We start from the raw sequence: 18,578 nt of genomic DNA on the forward strand, positions 1-18,578 counted from the left end.
GTTGCCAGTTCCACCTTCCATCCCTACCTCCTCCCTCTAGACCACTTGTGGAAAGTAGAGTCCCTGACAATAGATAGGGACCATCTCCTCTACTGTGGCAAGGTTTTCCCTGAGCTGGGGCAAGTAGGGTTGGGGCTCCTCAGTCCCCCTGGGCTAGGCTTCCAGCACCACTAAGTCAGACAGTTAACATAGGCCCAAGACATCAGAGAAAACCATGCTGGACTCATTCAGAGAAGAGACATCTCCCCTGCCCCTTGGGTCTTGTGAAGAGTAGACAGAACAACCCCCGCTTGGGCTCTGAGCAACATGAGAGGCACCCACCTGACAGTCTGTGGTGAAATGCACTTGATGGCTTCCTCTGCTCACCAGCACTGTCCTCAGGAGTAAGCACACTCATAGTGCCACCCTAGGTCACCCTCAGTCTCCTGTGTCAGGCTGACACAATGCAAAGATCAATCAGTCTTTTGTGTAAAGTCTTTTATGACCACTCAGTTATGTTAAGTGATAGTAAGAGCTGTAAGCAGGCATGGCCACCAGTGTCCAGGGAATGCACAGGAACCTGGGGGTTGAACTCAGTCTCCACCCTTCCTGGGCTTAATCTACACTTGGGAATGAAGACTCAGAGGACACAATGGACCTACTTGGTGCTAGTATGTCTCCTGACCAGGCCATAAAACAAAAAACCAGGAATGACAAACACCCTTCTTTTGGATTTAAAATCCTTTTAGCTGCTGCTCTGCCATAGCAGAACTGAAGCCAGCCAGCGAGATGGAACCCCTGGAGCCTCTGGGGAAGCCACAAAGGGCCCACTAGTCCCACACCTTTACCTGGATTCTTAAAACAACACTGTGGTTCCTGGGCATGATGTCACATGTCTTTAATACCAGAACTCAGGAGGCAAAAGAGAATCTGCAGGTGCTTATGGGTTGAATTTGTTATTGGTTTGGTCTCAGTAATGAACTTTTTGGGGGTGGGTTGTTTGTTTGTTTCCTGAATCAGGGTCTCACTATGTAGCTCTGGCTGTCCTGGAACTTGCTCTGTGGACCAAACTGGCCTTGAACTCACAGAGATTCACCTGCCTTAGCCTCCTGAGTGCTGGGATTAAAAACGTGTAACACCACTGCCTAGCCAAACTTTTAATTTTTTAAAGACAGGGTCTGACTAGTAGTATATAGCCTGCGCTGACCTTCAACTTTCTAAGCACCCCACATTCTCCTTGAACACATGATTATCCTTCTGTCTCAGCCTTCCTGAGATCTGGAATCACAGCACATGCCACCATGCCCTACTGTTGATGCTTTTTAAAAGATGCTTTCAAAGTAAGCTATGAGCTCTTGGTTCAAGGACTACCTTTCTTATTTCTTGGAAAAAGTGATGCTGGAGGGAGTCTGAGTCTCAGGTGTATCTGTCCCAGTGAGCGTCGGCATCCTGGTCAGTATAGAAGGGAGCTATATCATGCCAGCTGCTGGTCTGTGTTTCAGCATAGACTTTGCAAAGGGCCTGGCAGGCCTGGACCAGATCCCTGTGTGCTGCTCCTCCAGTCTGACTCCTTAGGTAGGATGAAGTCTCTGTGTAACAGTTCTGACTGTCCTGGAACTCTTTGTAGACCAGGCTGGCCTCGAACTCAAAGATCCACCTGCCTCTGCCTCCCAAGTGCTGGGATTAAAGGTGTGTGCCACCACCACCTGACTAGGCGCAGCTTTCCTAAAGCCTGATCAGTGGAACTTCCTGGATACAATGAGCAGAAGGCTAGCACTGCTGGCTCAGAGGGCCAAGTTGGTAGACCCGCCCTTAAGAGCAGGGGGTGCCCTGGGGAAGCTTGCTGGAGCTATCTCGGAGGGAAAGGAGGAATTACTGTGTGGGAAAGAGGCTTGTGAGTTTCAGAGAGCTGCACAGTGGAGACTAATTCTTATCATTGTTTGTATCCAATTCATCAATTACCAGGAGAGAAGGAATGCGGTCCCTTTTATCTACTGCTATGAATCAAGGAGAATAGGATATGCTTTTCCAAAGGTTTTTAGGGTAAATGAGACAGTTTCTACTTTTTAAAACAATCCATCTAGGGTGCTTGGCCAGATCCAGGCATCTTTAGTAGCAGTGAGATGTTTCTCCATCTTAGCAGGAGATAGTCCAGTGGCCCAGGGCATATACCTCAGAAGAAACCAGCCACTCGAAGTGACTAGAAGAGACTGCATTCTACTTGTGGCTATCAAGAAAGAATAGGTTTGCCTGCTTAGAGTGGAAGACAAATAATTACCTGTTTGTTTTAATTTTTTGTTTTGGATGGGTTTGGTTTTTTGGGGTGTGTATTCAAGACAAGGTTTCCTCGTGTAGCCCTGACTGTCCTAGAACTTGCTCTGTAGACCGTACTAGCCTCAAATTCACAGGGATCTGCCTGCCTCTGCCTCCCATGGTGAGATTAAAGGCGTGCAGCACCACCACCTAGCTTAATTTTTAATTTTAATTTTGAGCAGATTAATTCATTCATTTCAAAGATAAGAATGTAGGAAAGATATATAGTGGAAAATTCAGGCACTCCATGCCTGCCCCTGAGGCAGCAGCTTCTTCTGATTTCATGTACCCCCTCCTGCACACGGCTTTGCTGTTGTCAACTCAGGGCCTTGTGTCCTTCATACCTTTTCCTCTTTGTGGTCAGTGTGGCCAGTGGGAGTCATGCATCTTTTTTCTGCATGTAGGCTGGAACTTGGATTGATCCAAGGCCTGTGTTACTGGACACTAGTAGTGAGTAGCCTGTATGCTGTCATTTCCCACCTAGATAGGCATATCTAAAGGACATTTTCCCAGAAGCAGCAGGCATGACTGAGAGGTTTGTGAATGTATTTTCTATAGCAATTGCCAGAATGAGGAGCAATTCTTATAGTAGGGTCTGACTTAGAGGCTGAGTACAGCATCTGCAGAGTGAGTTGGAGAGGACAAAACCAGCCAGTTTTGTGAGCGGAGGAGTCTCACTTCCAGCTGTGATGAAGCTCTAATTGACAAGATTCTGGCAGGCTAGGTACAAATACAGCCAGGCTGTGCCCACCTCATACACAATGATGTAAACAGTAAACAGGTGGGCACAGCACTTTACCACCCCAGAGCCAGTTCTCCGCATGCACTACTAATGCCTCCTCTCCTATGTGGGGACAGGTAATGGATGACTACAGTGTGATTGGACGCTCCCTGTTCAAAAAGGAGACCAACATCCAGCTCTTTGTGGGGCTTAAAGTGCAGCTGTCCACAGGGGAGCAGGGCGTCATCGACAGTGCCTTCGGCCAGAGTGGCAAGTTCAAGATCCACATTCCTGGTGAGTGCAAGTGCATCTGTGCAGAGTGTGGGAGAAGTGGCAGGCCTGCACAGTCAGGACAGCATTGCTCGTGAGTCTTACCTTCTGGCTAAGAAGCCAGCATGAGCCCTGAGAGGGTCTGGTTGAATATTATCCCACTGTTTACTGTTTTGAACATACCTCAGCTTCCTTGTGAAGTAGGTATTGATCTTACAGAAAGCTCAAAGGAGGAGGGAAGGGAGAGCCTGGCAGAGCTGGCACAGCACCATGGTCCCCAGTAGGTTCAAGCAAATTTGTAGAGACCATAGGCCTAGGGCCATATGCATAGCTGGGTCAGGGTATACCTGCTTCTAGAATTGGAACCTCTGTTTCTTCCATGTAGGTCATGTGTGTATTTATATGAACTGCATTTTATTGAAGCCAACTGTATATCAGGCCAGTGCTTGGTACTAGAGGGATAGAGGTTGTTGTGAGCTTTTAAATATACATAGACAGTGTAAGCAGGCCTGAGCTGGGATATGGAAGGTGTCGGAGGAGTGGCCATCCAAAGTGGGGGTACACTGGTATGGGAGTTGATGCAAGTGTAAGATAGGGGTGTTTGAGAGCTGCAGGTCTGAGGGTCCTGAGTGGGAGAGATCTGAGGGTGTGGTGGGGTCATTACTGGGTGTGTGAGGGCTGCACGTCTGAGGTGATGTACTAAGTATACATGGACTGGAGGTCATTGCCTGGAGTATACTGGGAGGTTGAACAGGTAGTACACGGGTTAACAGGCAGTAACCTTGTGACACCCGAGGCACTGAGGGCTCTGTTTTTAGTAAGTAATACATTATGATCCTCAGACTTTTACCCCCACATACTTTGTATTATGACAATTTTCAGCTGAACAAAGTTGAAGTATTTACAGGGACCCCTCTCTGATAGCACACAGAATTCATATAGCTCTCTGTAATTGTTTTGACTAAATCAGCCCTGATTCAGGCCAGGAAATAGGGCTCATTGGCCACACCTCAGGTAAGACTAGGAGACCCAGAGGCCACAGATAACATTCCCCTCTCACAAAGGAAGGTCTCTCTGTCTGTCTGTCTGTCTGTCTGTCTGTCTCTCTCTCTCCCTCCCTCCCTCCCTCCCTCCCTCCCTCCCTCCCTCCCCTCTTTATGGGGCTAGGAAGCAACAGGTAGGCCCACAGCAGAGAGAAAGACCACTCTCTCGTACAGCCAGCTGCATACACAGTGCCAGTTCTCTATCTACTCTGCAGTGCTTTTTAAGTCCCCACTGTGTCATCCCTGTGCCAGGCTCTGGTACTACCAAAGTGAACACAGCTGGGGTGACTTGTTCAGGGTGCTTGCAGCAGATGGTAAACTTCTTATCAGGCACCCCAACAGTTCCACAACATCACCGGTTGAACTGTTCACAGCTCTGGAAGTCTGGAACTGGGAATCCAAGATCAGAGAGTGGGCAAGGCTAGTCTCTCTTTGGCTTACCAATGTCCTTTCTCTTTGTGTCTTTGCGTAGCCATTTCTCTGTCTTAATCTTGTGTAGACACCAGTTTATTAGAACTTATCATTAACAATCTCATTGTAAGTAATACCATTTTTGGGTATACATCCAAAGGATGCTCAATTGTGCCACAAGGGCATATGCTCAGCTATGTTCATAGCAGCTTTGTCATAGCCAGAACCAAGAAACAACCTAAATACCCCTTGACTGAAGAATGGATAAGGAAAATGTGGTACATTTACACAGCAGAAAAAAATAGCATCTTGAATTTTGCAAGAAAATGGATGGAGCTAGAAAACATTATTTTGAGTGAGGCAACCCAGACCCAGAAAGACAATTATCACATGTACTCACTCATAGGTGGTTTTTAAACATAAAGCAAAGAAAGCCAGCCTACAAACCACAATCCCAAAGAACTTAGACAGCAATGAAGACACTAAGAGAGACTTACATAGATCTAATCTACATGGGAAGTAGAAAGTAGAAAAAGACAAGATCTCCTGAGTAACTTGGGAGCATGGGAACCTCCGGAGAGAGTTGGAGGGGGGAGGGGAGAGGCAGGGAGGGGAGCAGAGAAAAATGTAGAGCTCAATAAATATCAATAAAAAAAATTAATAAAAAACAACCTCATTGTAACTTGATCTCTTTAAAGGCTAAGGGACCTGGAGATCTGTTTGTTTGTATGAGTGTAGGGACACTTGGTTAGCCTGCAGCAGGTGTGAAGACAGACCATGTGTAGGTGTCCTCATGTTTGCATTGCCACTAGCCATGTTAATGCTGAGCAGGAAGGTATGTGGTGTTGTAACATCTCACAGCAAGGCCCCTGACTGAATCTGAGGATTGGAAGGTTTCCCGAAAAGGTGACATGACTCCCAAGACTGTGCCCATTGGCATGCAGCAGACAATGCATCCTGTCATGGCATCAGTGCCCATGATGAGTGGTGTTAAACAGGTAAAGTCGAAGCCGGGCGGTGGTGGCGCACGCCTTTAATCCCAGCACTCGGGAGGCAGAGGCAGGCGGATCTCTGTGAGTTCGAGGCCAGCCTGGTCTACAAGAGCTAGTTCCAGGACAGGAATCAAAAGCTACGGAGAAACCCTGTCTCGAAAAATCCAAAAAAAAAAACAAAACAAAAAAAAAACAGGTAAAGTCGGAGTCTGGGATCCAGTCTCACCTGTGTACCAAAGCCAGGTGCATGGTCACCGGTGGATCACAGCTCATCAGTGGGCCACAGGAATGTGTAGAGAGGGCATCTGATATCTTTGGAAGTCAAGGCCAAGGCCTGAGCTAGCCAGCCACACAAGAGAGAGACTGGCTGGACATGTCCTACCTTCAATATGCTTATGGAGATAAACCAAGAGGGAGGAACTGCTGCTTCCTCAAAACTTTCTGCACACTCCCCTGTGTTCCAGCTATGGCCTGTGTCTTGGAGACCCCTGAACCCAGGACACTGGTTTTAGTTCCTTCCCAGGAGCAGTCTGGTATAGAAGACTTCAGGGCTAGCTTCTGAGGGTTCATGGGATAGAAAGCATGACCCTCCCATTCTAGAGAATGGGAGGTGATGAGGAAGTTCCCCAGGCAACAGAAGGAAGAAAATCACCATCCAGGAGAGAAGGAACAGAGAGTGCTAAGTCACAGAGACTGGGCAGAGTGCACCATAATTTGAGAATGTTGAATAATAACAGAGCGTAATAGTCATTGAACATTGTGCAGTGTGGGACATTGTTCTAAATGCTTTCTCTGTGTAGCCATTTACTTTGGTGTGTTCAAAATGCTAGTTTGGGAACAGCTTTTAAGCAATGTTACTTCTGTCCCCCAGCAAGGTCTTACTGGAAGACAAATAGTGGTAGAAGCCCCAGTATACTCCCTGCTGCTCACTCTCTGTCACAGCCTAGAGGCTTGTCCTTGGATGGTGAAAAGAAGTAACTTGTACTTGGCATCTGGTCTTGCCAAAAACTGGCAATCTTGACTTTGGGTCTGGGTCCTTTTGTCATGGGGATACCCTGTGCACTGAGGGTACTTTCCAGTACCCCAGTCTCTTCTCCCTGGGTGCCAGTACTCTGCCACAGTCTGCACAGTACTGGGATGCACAGCCTTCCACCTGATGTCTCAGGGCACATTCAAAAATGGGTTTCCCTGTGCAGAGCTATGTACTCAGCAACATTAACACAGATACTTGACTCATTCACAGAGAGCCTCAGTGGTTCAGTTATTGGCCAGGGGTGTTGCTAGCCAAAGACGACCTCTGCCAGTCACACATCAGGAAAGCAAAGGGAGGGACAGAATAGTATGCCCTGAATCGACTAGTACTGGACACAAGCCTCTACCGGAGACATGTTACAGAAATCAGTTTTCCGTCTTGTAGCAGCCCTCCCTCTGGGGTGGGCTCTCAGAGAAGCTGTCATGTACTTCAGATCTGACGATAAGACAATGTTCCCATCTTGGAAGTTAAACAGGTACTGGGCCCTCCCTGCTAAAGCAGAGTTCTCAACATGGTGTCTACAGGACAGTGCCAAACAGTCAACATACGGCTTGTTGGCAGTAGCTGCTGCACCTATAAATGTCATCTTTGTCATTTCTTGGGCTCCTTCCTGTTGGGGTACCTGAGAAGGCCAAGAGGTGAAACGGTCACATCCTCAGCAGTCCCTAGGCTGAGTGAGCATTCTACCCACAACTCTCACAGAGTCTGGGTGACATGGTGAACTTGCCAGGTCAAGTGGCTTACCTCTTTGCATGACTAAGAAAGGGAGGGACTTTGTTAGGTCTAACATGTCTGGGCCCAGCAGAGCTCCACTGGATGCTGAGAACTGGAGTGCAGTGGGACATGAGGCCAACCAAGCAGCTGGGGTGTGTGGCTGATCTACCACTGCCCAGCAATGAATCAGATCCCCTGACTCTAGTGGGTCTGGGACGAGGGGCTGTGTTGTGCATTGGTGTTCATTTAGGGCTCAGATGATAGATGGCTATGTGATTGGCAAAGAGCTCTTCCCTCCATGGTACAGCTGCCTGCCACAGAGGCTGCAGCTCCAACCTCAGGGCCTCCATTCAGGATCCACCCACTCAGTCCCCCTTTTCTCTATGTCGGTCTGTGCAGGGAGCCAGAAGAATGCCAGTGTCCTGGTCTTAAGCCAGATTTCACTGTACTCATAGATTATGGTAGCCTGAAAAACTGGGGAAACATAAAGTTGCCTATAGTCTCCTCATCTCAAGCATGAGGGCTTTTGTTTATATTTCCTTCTGCCTGTGAGTGTGTGTGTGTGTGTGTGTGTGTGTGTGAGAGAGAGAGAGAGAGAGAGAGAGAGAGAGAGAGAGAGAGAGTACCCAGAGCCCTGAAATCAACCTCAATTATTATTCCTCAATAACTGTCTACTTTGATTTTAGGGTTGGTTGGTTGGTTGGTTGGTTGGTTGGTTGGTTGGTTGGTTGGTTTTGGGGATTTTTTGTTTTTGTTTCTACGACAGGGTCTCTCACCTGGAACTCACAAGACCAGCATGCTCCAAGCTGTTTCAGCTTTCCAGTACTGGGTGTGCCTGCACATACCACCGCACTGGGTTTTTTTACTTATATTCTGGAGATTGAACTCAGGTTCTCATGCTTGTGCGTGCAACAAGTGCTTTACCAGCTTGGCTCTCTCATCAGCCCTCCTCCTGGCCCTTTTCCCTACCACAAGTGTGGTAAGGGTACACTGTCAGGAGCAGGACACCCCCTGCCCCATCTTGCTTGTGGGCTATTCAAACTGCAGTGTCCATAGGCGGTACTATCCCAAAGTCAGTGCCATGTTGTCAGCTTACACACTGGGATTGGAAGACAGTCCCTTCACTTGTCAGGATGACTTCTTCCAAATCCTAGTGGCTGGTGTGGGAATCACCATGGGAGGTGTGATATCACTCATTCCCAGCAGCCCCAGTACCTTTGTCTGGCCCAGCAGAATTTACCAGAGGCCAACCTAGGCCTGGAGTCTGGCGTCTGGGAAATGCAAGAGTTTCAGGGTGGATTGACTATTCCACACCTAGGGCCCCTACTAGTGAGCTAATCAGCCTCTGTCCTGGGTAAGAGACTTCTGACTGGCCTCTTCCCACCTCAGCGGGGGACATGACTTCTCACAGAGAGTCAGGGCTTGATCTGTGTCTATCTCCAAATGGGAAAATAGGAAACAAAACTGTTTTTATACCGGTAACCTAAAAGTGATAGTTTATTCTGTCTCAGTTCTGGCTCAGCTGTGAGCCAGCTCAGGGCAGTAGGAGGAGGCTCTGTTCTTCTCGCTTGGTGTTATCACCCATTTCCTTCATTTATCTTCTCACCTTTCAGAAGAAGCTGTCCGAATGGTTTCAGCTCTAGCTCACACCTAAGCTATTGAGCTCCTAAGCTTCTCTTGGCACAGTATTGGGTGCTGTGAATTTTCAATGCAGCCCTCCTTGGTGAAGTCCAACAGTAGCCAGCCACCTAAACTGAGGCTGGATCCGGGAATCCCAGGCTCCATAAATGTTGAGTGTTCCCAGCACATGAGGTATGAACAGCATTGCTGGAGCATCTTCGTAAGTTTACTGTAATAGGAACGGTGTTTTCTTACGCTTGTTCTCATTTTCCACAATAAAAACACCAGATATTTAGAAGTTTCCTGCAGGCTCCTGGCAGAGTGATCCCCAGAGACATTGAGTCACCCCACCTCACACTTGTGGAAGCCAGGTAGATGGATTTGGATTTTAGCTTTCCCAGGTACCCTGTGCAATCCATCCTCTCTACTCAGGGATTAATTACATTTCTTTGGTGTAATTACATTACATTCCCTACATGCATGCCCACACACGCATGTGCACGCGCGCGCGCACACACACACACACACACTACATAGGCTGTGTCTCCCAGGCTGGACCAAGCCAACGACACCGTCCCCACTTTTGGATTTGCCCCTGGAGCTGGTCTGCTGATTCTAACCATAGTCCACATAGCATAAACATATCACCCCAGTATCCCATGCAGGTTTGGGGTGCTGCTGCCAGGTGGCCCTTGGTCCTCCCCTCAGCCTCTGCACCTTTGATCCAAAGGCCTTGTACTATGCCCTGAACCCAGAACCAGAGACTCTGGTGGCAGTTCTTTCGATCCACATGTCCTTGAGCTGAGACCCATTGGAAGCAGTTGTGGCTTGGGGCACTGGCAGGAAGGCTTTTCAGAGCCTCAAGAAGGGTATCATCCTGTCCTAATCTAGGTAGCCTCTGGCCCTCAGGCACCCTTCTGGGCTATTGCACATTGCATCCCTTGCTGCCCTGGCCAGAGTATGTTTCTGGGGGCTGCCCTCCTCTGAGCATACTTGGCAGAGGAAGTCAGTATCATAGGATGGTAGGGGGCAAAGTAAATACCTATGGAGATCTGAAAGCTTCTGGTGAGAACATAGACCAGGTGGGGGTAAGGCCCAGGTGCCAGTTCATCCAAAGTGCTGACTGTCCCCAGACATCCTTACAAGGGCCCCAGCCAACCTGGGGAAAGACAGCTAGGTCTCACCCATACTTAATACCCAGGATGAGGCAACTCTTCTGAGCAGCATTCATTCCACTGGGTTCTGCCCCACAGCTAGCTGCCAACTCCCACAGGGAGACAGGAAAACAGCTCTCTGGGAGAAGAGAGCTGAACAGGGGTGAGGGGTGAAAGTTGAGGTTTCAGAAAATCCTATAAAAATGAAAACAAACCATCCATCTTTCTCCTGGCATCTTACCCCGACGGTGCCCTTTCTGGATCTTGCCCTGACGTCTATGGGGACAGCAACTCTGAAACCTGACCCAGCCCCCATAAACTGTTGCTACCCCAGCCTAGGACTGCCCTGGATGAGGACAACCTGGCATCCATTGCAGGGAGCACTTTGGGGTGTCTTCTCCCCCTAAATGAATAGCCTCCTCCAGCTTTGGCCATTGAGGCATTTCAAAGCAATTGTAAAAATTATATGAACCCCATCGAAGAACTGTTACAACAATGTTTATTCCCAGCATTTGAAACAAGGACAATGATATTATAAATAATTGTAGATGATGAAGATAGGCAAGAAAAAATAACATAATTAAAAGAATTTTACAAGACAACTCGTTCACAAAGATGGATGGAGTAACACAATACGATGAAAATATCTGCAATTAACATAAACCAGCACAGTGGACAGAAACCAGCTGCTGGTCGCCTTCCCACAGGGTCCCACCATCCACATGGGTAGTTCTGGGGCATCTTGGGGTTGCTGTCATGACTCTGGGGCTCCAGGAAGAGGCAATCTAAGGGTTCTTTTCTGACAGCAGTTGGAGGCCTAGAATCCAGGGCCTGTTCAGTAGAACTTACACAAACCAAACAAAACCCAGGATTCAGGAAGTCACGGGATGTGCTGCAGAGCTTCCCTCAGGAGCCCTCCCAGGATGACATTACCACTACTCTCCCCCAAAGCTCCCCATCACAGCACACTGCCAAACTTCTGTGTCTAAACGTCCTGCGACTTCCAGGGACCATCTCCCCTCCACAGCCCCACCTCAGGATTGGCAAGTGACAGCTGCCTGGTTACTCTGGGTTGGTCAACAAAGTGGTAGCCTCAGGCCAGTTTGTGTGGTGTAGGGAGCAGAGTGCAGTGACTATGCTTATGCAGTTGGGATGTAAGCAGAGCACACAGCCTGGCTGGACATCCATGCTGTAGGTATCAGGTACCTGAGCTGGACCAGCATTCCTGCCTCCTGTCTGGGCAGGGACAACCCAAGAGCAGTTAGTCACTTGTGTCTCCTTTCATCACTATTTGATTTCCCAAAATAAAATTATAGGAATAATTAAACTTGTTCTTAACTGAAAAACATATGCCAGACAGTACAGAGTTAAGTGGTTCTGTTGCCAGCAAATCAGAAAGATGGAAGTTTGAATCTCTCCCACAGCCTCCTATTTGCTTTTAAGAGAGGGAACTAGATGTGGTGGCCCCGCCTGTAATCCTAGCATGAGGGGACAGAGCCAGAATTCCCAGGCCAATCAGAGCTACATGAGGAGACCCTGGTTTTGGGGGGGGGGGGTAGTGGTTGGTTTGGTTTGGAGGTTTTTTTTTATTGTTTTGTTGTTAGTTCAGCCCTCCCTGGAGGTGGCTGCCACTCCCTTCAGCTAGCCTTGTGCCCCAGTGGGTTTGTGCTTTGCCTGTCTGATGACTCAGTCAGTGCACAAGCTAAGCATCCCTTATCCAAGACATCACTAGCTGAGCATCCCTAACAAAGAACTGAAAATGCCTAAAATGTGAGACTTTCTGAGCACCACATAAGAATTTCTGAGTTTTCTCTGTTGTTTTGGGTTTCATGGATATGACTTCAGGTTGCTTCTGCAACCTAACTGCAGATGTCTCATGATCTGAATAACTAAGTCAATTTATACACCTGTCACCTGTCCGAGGTCACCAGGACATTCATTCTTTCACTGCACAGACACACGTGAGCAGCTCAGGTAGGTGCTGACAGCAGAGCTGTCCCCAGTACCACTGACGACAGAGGCCTGCACTTTCAGCCAGTTTGCATCCCTGCCATCCCCAGCACTGTGCTCTCTGGCCATTTCTTGCCAGTTCCACAGATGCAGGAGGTGGTTTTCAGAGCTGCTGTGCTCACCTTGTTTTGTTTGTCAGAGGCTTGGCGTTTGCCTTCTTTAAGCAGAGGAGGCTGGGGTTTTCTGGTGGACTTGTGCCATGGGAGTGACAGGAAGCCTGGGTATTTAGTTAGAAATTGGGCTCTTGTGTGTGCCACCTGGTTTCCTGCTAACTTTGACTTCCTGTCAGTGACTGAGAATCGAACAACCTTGGCTTTGTGGAAGTCGACCCTTTGCTGAACCCTCAGACAGTGGGAAGGGCCACACAAGCGAAAGTGCTTTGGCCGCAGTCGGTGGGAAGGGAGAAGTGATGGTTCTAGAGGTGAAAGATCGGATCGGGTGGCGTGACTTCTTCCAAGGCAGGGAGGCCTGTTCAAGAAATGAGCCCAGCCCTGGCGTGGGCCGGGGTTCCTCAGAGGAGCAGCTGTGCAAAGGCCCCCAGATGATACCCAAGGTAGGGGCAATAGGAAGCAGAGGAAGGAAAGGGGTGCACGGGGAAGAGTGGAGAAGCAGGTATGATGTTGTGGAAAACAGGAGGGGTAGTGGCCTGGAAACCAGGAGAGAGCTCAAAGTATTTGTATATGTGAAGCCACTTTCTCAGTGGCTTTAAGTAAAACCCTGGGCTGTGGGTCTCTTTAAAACTGGAGTCAAATCAGCCACCTCCTATTACTCTGAACAATAAACCTGGGGTCTCTTCCTGCCTGAAGCCCTCCAAGACCCTGAGAGAGTTGTCTATGGCTGCGCTCAGACTCTTGGACCTCCTGGGCAAAGCTGGGCACAGAGGTGGGGGGTGGAGGTGAGGAGGAGCAGGAAGAGCACAGAGCAGAGGGTTCCAGGCACTAGGCTTCTTTAGCCATGTCTCGTGCGTCCCACCTGTGTGTGCCGTCCTCTGACAAGAGGGAGGTGAGGGAGAGGCCAGCTTCCTGACGGGCCAGTTGTGAGACATTCATAAAACTTTTATTGGACTTGCCACCCTTCCAGATAAATATTTTTCAATTTTATGAGCTCGTTTTAGGACCTAGGCTTAATCCTGGCTTTGTAGCTGCCTTAAAAAAATTAAATATTGTTTTGGCAAAAGGAGCCCCTCCCCCATGCCGCCAAAGGCAGCTCATAAATCCCAGTGTTCAACTCTTGCCCTTGCCCCTCCTCACCCAGCTCTCTTCCCTCCCACACCCTTGTCCTAGAACAAGATGGGATCCAGTGCATAGCCACGAAAGGAAGTTCAGAGGAGTCTGCTTTGGAGGCCCACGGCAGCTGCCCTTAGGTTCCCAGTGGGATTCATACAGGCACTGCTGTTCCATGTGTCTCAGGTCCTCAGTGAAGCCTCTTTTTGCATTCTTGCCTCTGTTTGCTGTCTTGAGGACTGTCCTCCCAGGCCGCCAAGCCAAGAGTGCTCCCAGCTCACTGTTCTGCCTCTTCCATTATGACTCTTATGCTGCCAGAAACTTTCCGTTCTATGTCCTTATCAGGCATGAGTCTGTCCTTCTTGGAAATGTGACACACTTCCCCATGCATGGCCCCAGATCTGAACCCCTATCAGCACCCAGCAGGCACAGGTGGCAAGTGCAGAGTGGGTGGTATGTGGTGGAGTAAAGAGTTGACACAGACCTCATCTTATGTGACCCTGCCCTGAACACCATCGTGTTAACTCACACCTTCATCACAGCCCTGTATGATGAGGAGACTGAGCCTGGGGCCTAACATCCCATAGGAAGCTGCACAGTGAGTAGACCCTGAGCCAGAGTCTGGATCCCCATGGTGAACACAGAGCCTGTGCTCTAGCTGCTTCGTGGATGCCTAACTCTCAGGGACAGTGGCCTGTTGAAGTTCGGAGGTGATTTGGATGTTGAGACTCAGGGGAATAGAGTGACCCAGAGTGGAAGAGGGTAGAGAGATGTGAACAGACTGGGGAGCATTTAGACTCCATCACAGTGCCTGTGATGTTGCCAAATCCTTTAGGCCTCGCAGTCTCATGACACAGGCCCTGCTCTCATCCCAGTCCTGTCCCCTAGCTCTTGCACACACAACACGTGAATGCAGCGGAGGATGGCGAGGGTTTGTGTCCAAGGATAAAGAACATGGCTTAAGCTTTCTCATTCATCTGCTGTTTCTTGAGCATCTGCTGGCCAAGTGCCTGAGGATTTCCTCACTGCCATCTCCCTATGCCTGCTAAAGTATGGGCATTGCCCCATATCACAAAAGAAATACCTATGGGTCAGCGTTAGAAGGGCTAGCCAAGGCACCTGCTTGACTGGGAAGAGCAGTGTGTCCTGCTCAGCCTTTGGGCTTGCTCTCTGACCTGTTGTTCCTGCCCCTGCCTAGTACTTCTCCTGCTCTAAGGCCCCAGATGGCTACCCAGGGTGTAACTGGCAGTCTGGATGCCTGTTCACTCCAGATGTATCACTAAACTTTCTCAAGGCAAGCTGTCCCTGTGACAGCACCTGTAGCTCTGTAGGTAACTGACCTAGCCACCAGACAGGCAGGTAGCATAGGGAAGTTGCTTTCCTGGGGGGTCACTAGAGAAAGTAGAGACCAGATATGACCCTGGGAACACAGGCTCACAATTTTCCATGTACCCAGGGGCCAAAGCTGGCCTGTGACAGCCAGATCTGCCTGTATCTATAGGATACAGGAAACCTAGCCATGTGAGCTAGCTCCACAAGCACAGGCCTAGCAAGTCTGGTCCACAGCAGTTCTTACACACGGTCACTTTGAGAACATCTGAGCCCCATTCCCACATCCCAGGCAACTTGGACAATATAGACCTCCCACAGCCAACCATGGTCCTTGAGGTCACACAGGCCCCTGCTATTTACCCCCCCCCCCACACACACACACACATACACACACAAGGGCAGAGACAACACCGAATAGTCCTGAACGGACTGGTGCTGTGGAGAAGTAGACACTGGTGTCCCTAATAGGCTGCATGTACTGCCTGTGGCATCCCAGACCCCTCAGACCCAGAATATCACAGGGGCCCATTTATGTCACTGGATGCGCTTAGACAAAAGGCTAAGTTTCCACTCACAGTAGCACACAATGCTCCGTGAAGTGAATTGATCTGAAGAAGGCTTTTTGAAGAATGGAGGGAACTACAAGGTGTATAGCAAAACAGCACTGCTGCACAGTGAATGTACTGAGCCACAAGTGTGATGGGTGAAGAGAGGGCCCTAGCTTGTCCCCAGTAAAAGGAGGTTGCCACAAGCCAGCCACACCTTGACAGCTTGCCCTGCAAACGTAATTTAGGGTCAGAGATTTCTACCTGGAGAAGGTTCTCTTGAGAAGAAGGGCACTCTGGCTGCGATTGGCATGTTCCCTCCTTGGGCACCAGAGCTCACTTCTTCCTTACATCTGTGGGCAACTGTCTTGGAACCCTGGTGTGAGCTGAGGGACAAGTGCATCCAGGGTGCATGCATTACCAGCTCGTGCAAGCTCAGCTCACCATTGCCCATACAGATTGCCTTGTCACAAAGCCATAAGGGCCACCAGTCCTTCAAAGAAGTTCTTCTGGACCCCTTCTTTCCCACTAGTGCTGGAGCTGACTGTGGGCCATGGAAGTCATGAGGAGTAGTGCAAGCCATGGGACTCCTGGGTGGTTTGGTTCTCCCAGAAGAAAGTCTTATGGCCCTATGAGCTCACACTCCTTCCCAGTGTGGGCAGTTTACTTTAGATATATCCCTCTTCTGGCTCTTCTTATGAATCTGATTTCTCCTTTAAAATAAAAGCAGAACTCCTCAGAGGGAACAAAAACTGTAGTGCAGGTTAAACTGCCTGGGTGCAGCTGTCCCCACTAAGGACAGCCTTTGCTGAGACAAGCTCTAGTTTCTCCTCAGTTCACTCAATGGCAGAGGTTAGGGAACGGAGCCATAGATAGTCTGTATGGCTTGGGTTTTAGCCAAAAGTCCTCAAAACACTAGCCACTGCCTGCCATGGTACCCTTCTCTTCAGTTGCAGATAGGGCTGGAGAAGAAGCATGCCTCAGGACACCTGCCCTGAGCACTGGGGACAGCCTTAGCTGTCTCTGACACCACACTGTCACATGTATAAATATATTCCAGTTACAGGAAAACTGGGAGGGGTTTTGTTTCGTTAGACAGTGATTTCATGGATGCTCCCTAACTGAACAATATAGTTGGTTTTTTTGTTTATTTGCTTGTTTGTTTGCTTTTGTTTTGTTGTGCTGTTTGGGGGCCTGCTACCCAGCTCTCAAATTGATACACAGAGACTTATTCTTACTTATGAATGCCCGGCCTTAGCTTGGCTTGTTTCTAGCCAGCTTTTCTCGCTTAAATTATCCTGTTTCTCTTTAACTACATTTTGCCTCTGGACTATTTACCTTTCCTTATTCTATATATCATATCTTTCCTTCTTACTCAGTGACCAGCTGTGTGGCTGGGTTGCTGGCCCCTGACATCCTCCTCTCCTTTTCTCCTTGCTCTCACTCTCTTCCCTATATCTCTCCTCCTATTTATTCTCTCTGCATGCCAGCCCCACCTTTTTCTTTCTCCTCCCTAGCTATTGGTCATTCAAGTCTCTGTTAGACCAATCAAGTGCTTTAGACAGGCAAAATAACACAGCTTTATAGAGTTAAAAAATGCAACTTAAAGAATGCAATACATCTTTGCATCATTAAACAAATGTTCCATAACATTAATGGATATAACACATCTTAAACTAATATTCCACAACAGAACAGGGGTGTTGCATTAATCCCAAAACCCACCTCCTGCTGTCTTCATGATATGGCCTGTAGTGGGTCTGTGTCCCACTTCCTACAAGAGCAGGAAGCAGACCTCCAGTGCCAAATTGCTCTTCAGAACCCACCAGGAGGTAGCCAGTACTCTACTAGCAGAGCCACAGGGCACCAGCACAGGACACATAAGGTCCCTGCCACAGGCCTGGGCTGTGAGAACATGCATATGTTTATTGAGGGCAGGTTGTGAAGGTGCTGGGCAGTATCCTCAGATGTAGCATCTAGTAGGCTGCAGTGAGCCCTGGCACGGCTGTCAGAGCAGAGAGAGAAGTCTGTGGTGTTTCTGTGTGCCATGTGTCTACCCCACATCCCTCAGTGCCTCAGTCCTCATACCCAGATCACAGGTGAGAATGCAAGCACGCTGGAGAGCCACTGTGACGCTATGCAAGGAGCACTAGTGAGCATTGGTACCTGGGCTTAGCCCCGAGGCCAGGAAATCTGGTGTGAGAGGTCACTAGCTCCAAATGCCTTTTTCTTTGTGTGTATCCCCAGCATGTGGTAGCTTAAGGCCTTCTAAAAATGTAGCCAGACTTTCTCCTCAGGTATAATCCATACTGTTCTGACAACCCAAGGTCATGGTGAAGACAGTATTCTTTGGGGTTTGGAGCATTGTTGACGGAAAGGAGCCACTCTGTCCACAGCAGACCTAGATGCGTCACTCTGGGCCAGGTGGCATTTGTATAGCATATGGGGAGGTAGAGGCAGTGTTGGGGACACTTATCTGAGGAGCCTGTGCCTGTGGTTCTTCTCCTAACCACTATGTTCTGGGAAATGGGGGAACCTCGAGCCTGACCACTATAACAGGGGCTACAACAGGGGTGGCCCATCTTGTCAGCACAGGAAGCCTTGTCCCATGACAGAAGCCACCCCCTCACCCCCACTTCCTTTCTGTGTGACATCAGGCATGTGCCCAGGCCACAGTGCTCTTCTGTCTAACCTTTACCCCAGTACACCAGTCACCAGCCTTGATTCCCACAGGTGTGGGAGGAAAATGGAGGCAAGGCCTGGCACACAGGAGATACCCAGGGCTGCCCTGACCCGCTCTCTGTGCACTGCATGATAAAGGATGTGTGGTTGGAGAAGGAAGTGATAGACCCACCTCCTTCCAGAGTGTGCTGGCTCCTGTCCCTGATTCCTCTGACCCCTCCGGTCTTTAGCCAACAGCCCTAAGCACTTGGTATCTGCAGGGAAGGCTTCTGCATGGTCTTTGGAAGCAGAGATTTCTGTCCCTCTCCTAGGACCTGGCCAGCACAGAACTCTTCCCCTGAGCCTTTGTACCTGTGAGTGGTAGGGCCTGGTATTCCACAGCAGGCAGCTGAGCCTGGGCATGATCCCGTGTCCCCTCAAAAATAGATGCCTTCTCGTAGCACCCGCCAGGCTTTGAAGGACCAGGCTGGATCCAGATCTGGACAATGGCTGTTCTTTTGGTGCTGTGCTAGACGGGAACCCTTGCACTTACAATG

At 49.2% G+C, this 18,578-nt stretch overlaps 1 protein-coding gene across 4 annotated transcripts in view; it reads left to right on the top strand.

Moving 5' to 3' along the window:
- Eefsec (eukaryotic elongation factor, selenocysteine-tRNA specific) overlaps positions 1–18,578 on the top strand; it is a 226,172-nt gene that overhangs the window by 197,879 nt on the left and 9,715 nt on the right. For 3 of the 4 annotated variants that reach the window (XM_057770227.1, XM_057770243.1, XM_057770235.1), the window contains one exon: positions 3,151–3,307. The exons of the other annotated variant lie outside the window; for it this stretch is intronic. In XM_057770227.1, the coding sequence (XP_057626210.1) occupies positions 3,151–3,307 (157 nt within the window). The remainder of the gene's footprint in view (positions 1–3,150; positions 3,308–18,578) is intronic. 4 annotated transcript variants of the gene reach the window in all.

The sequence above is a fragment of the Chionomys nivalis genome, chromosome 1 (assembly GCF_950005125.1).
Source record: "Chionomys nivalis chromosome 1, mChiNiv1.1, whole genome shotgun sequence".
NCBI classification, from domain to species: domain Eukaryota; kingdom Metazoa; phylum Chordata; class Mammalia; order Rodentia; family Cricetidae; genus Chionomys; species Chionomys nivalis.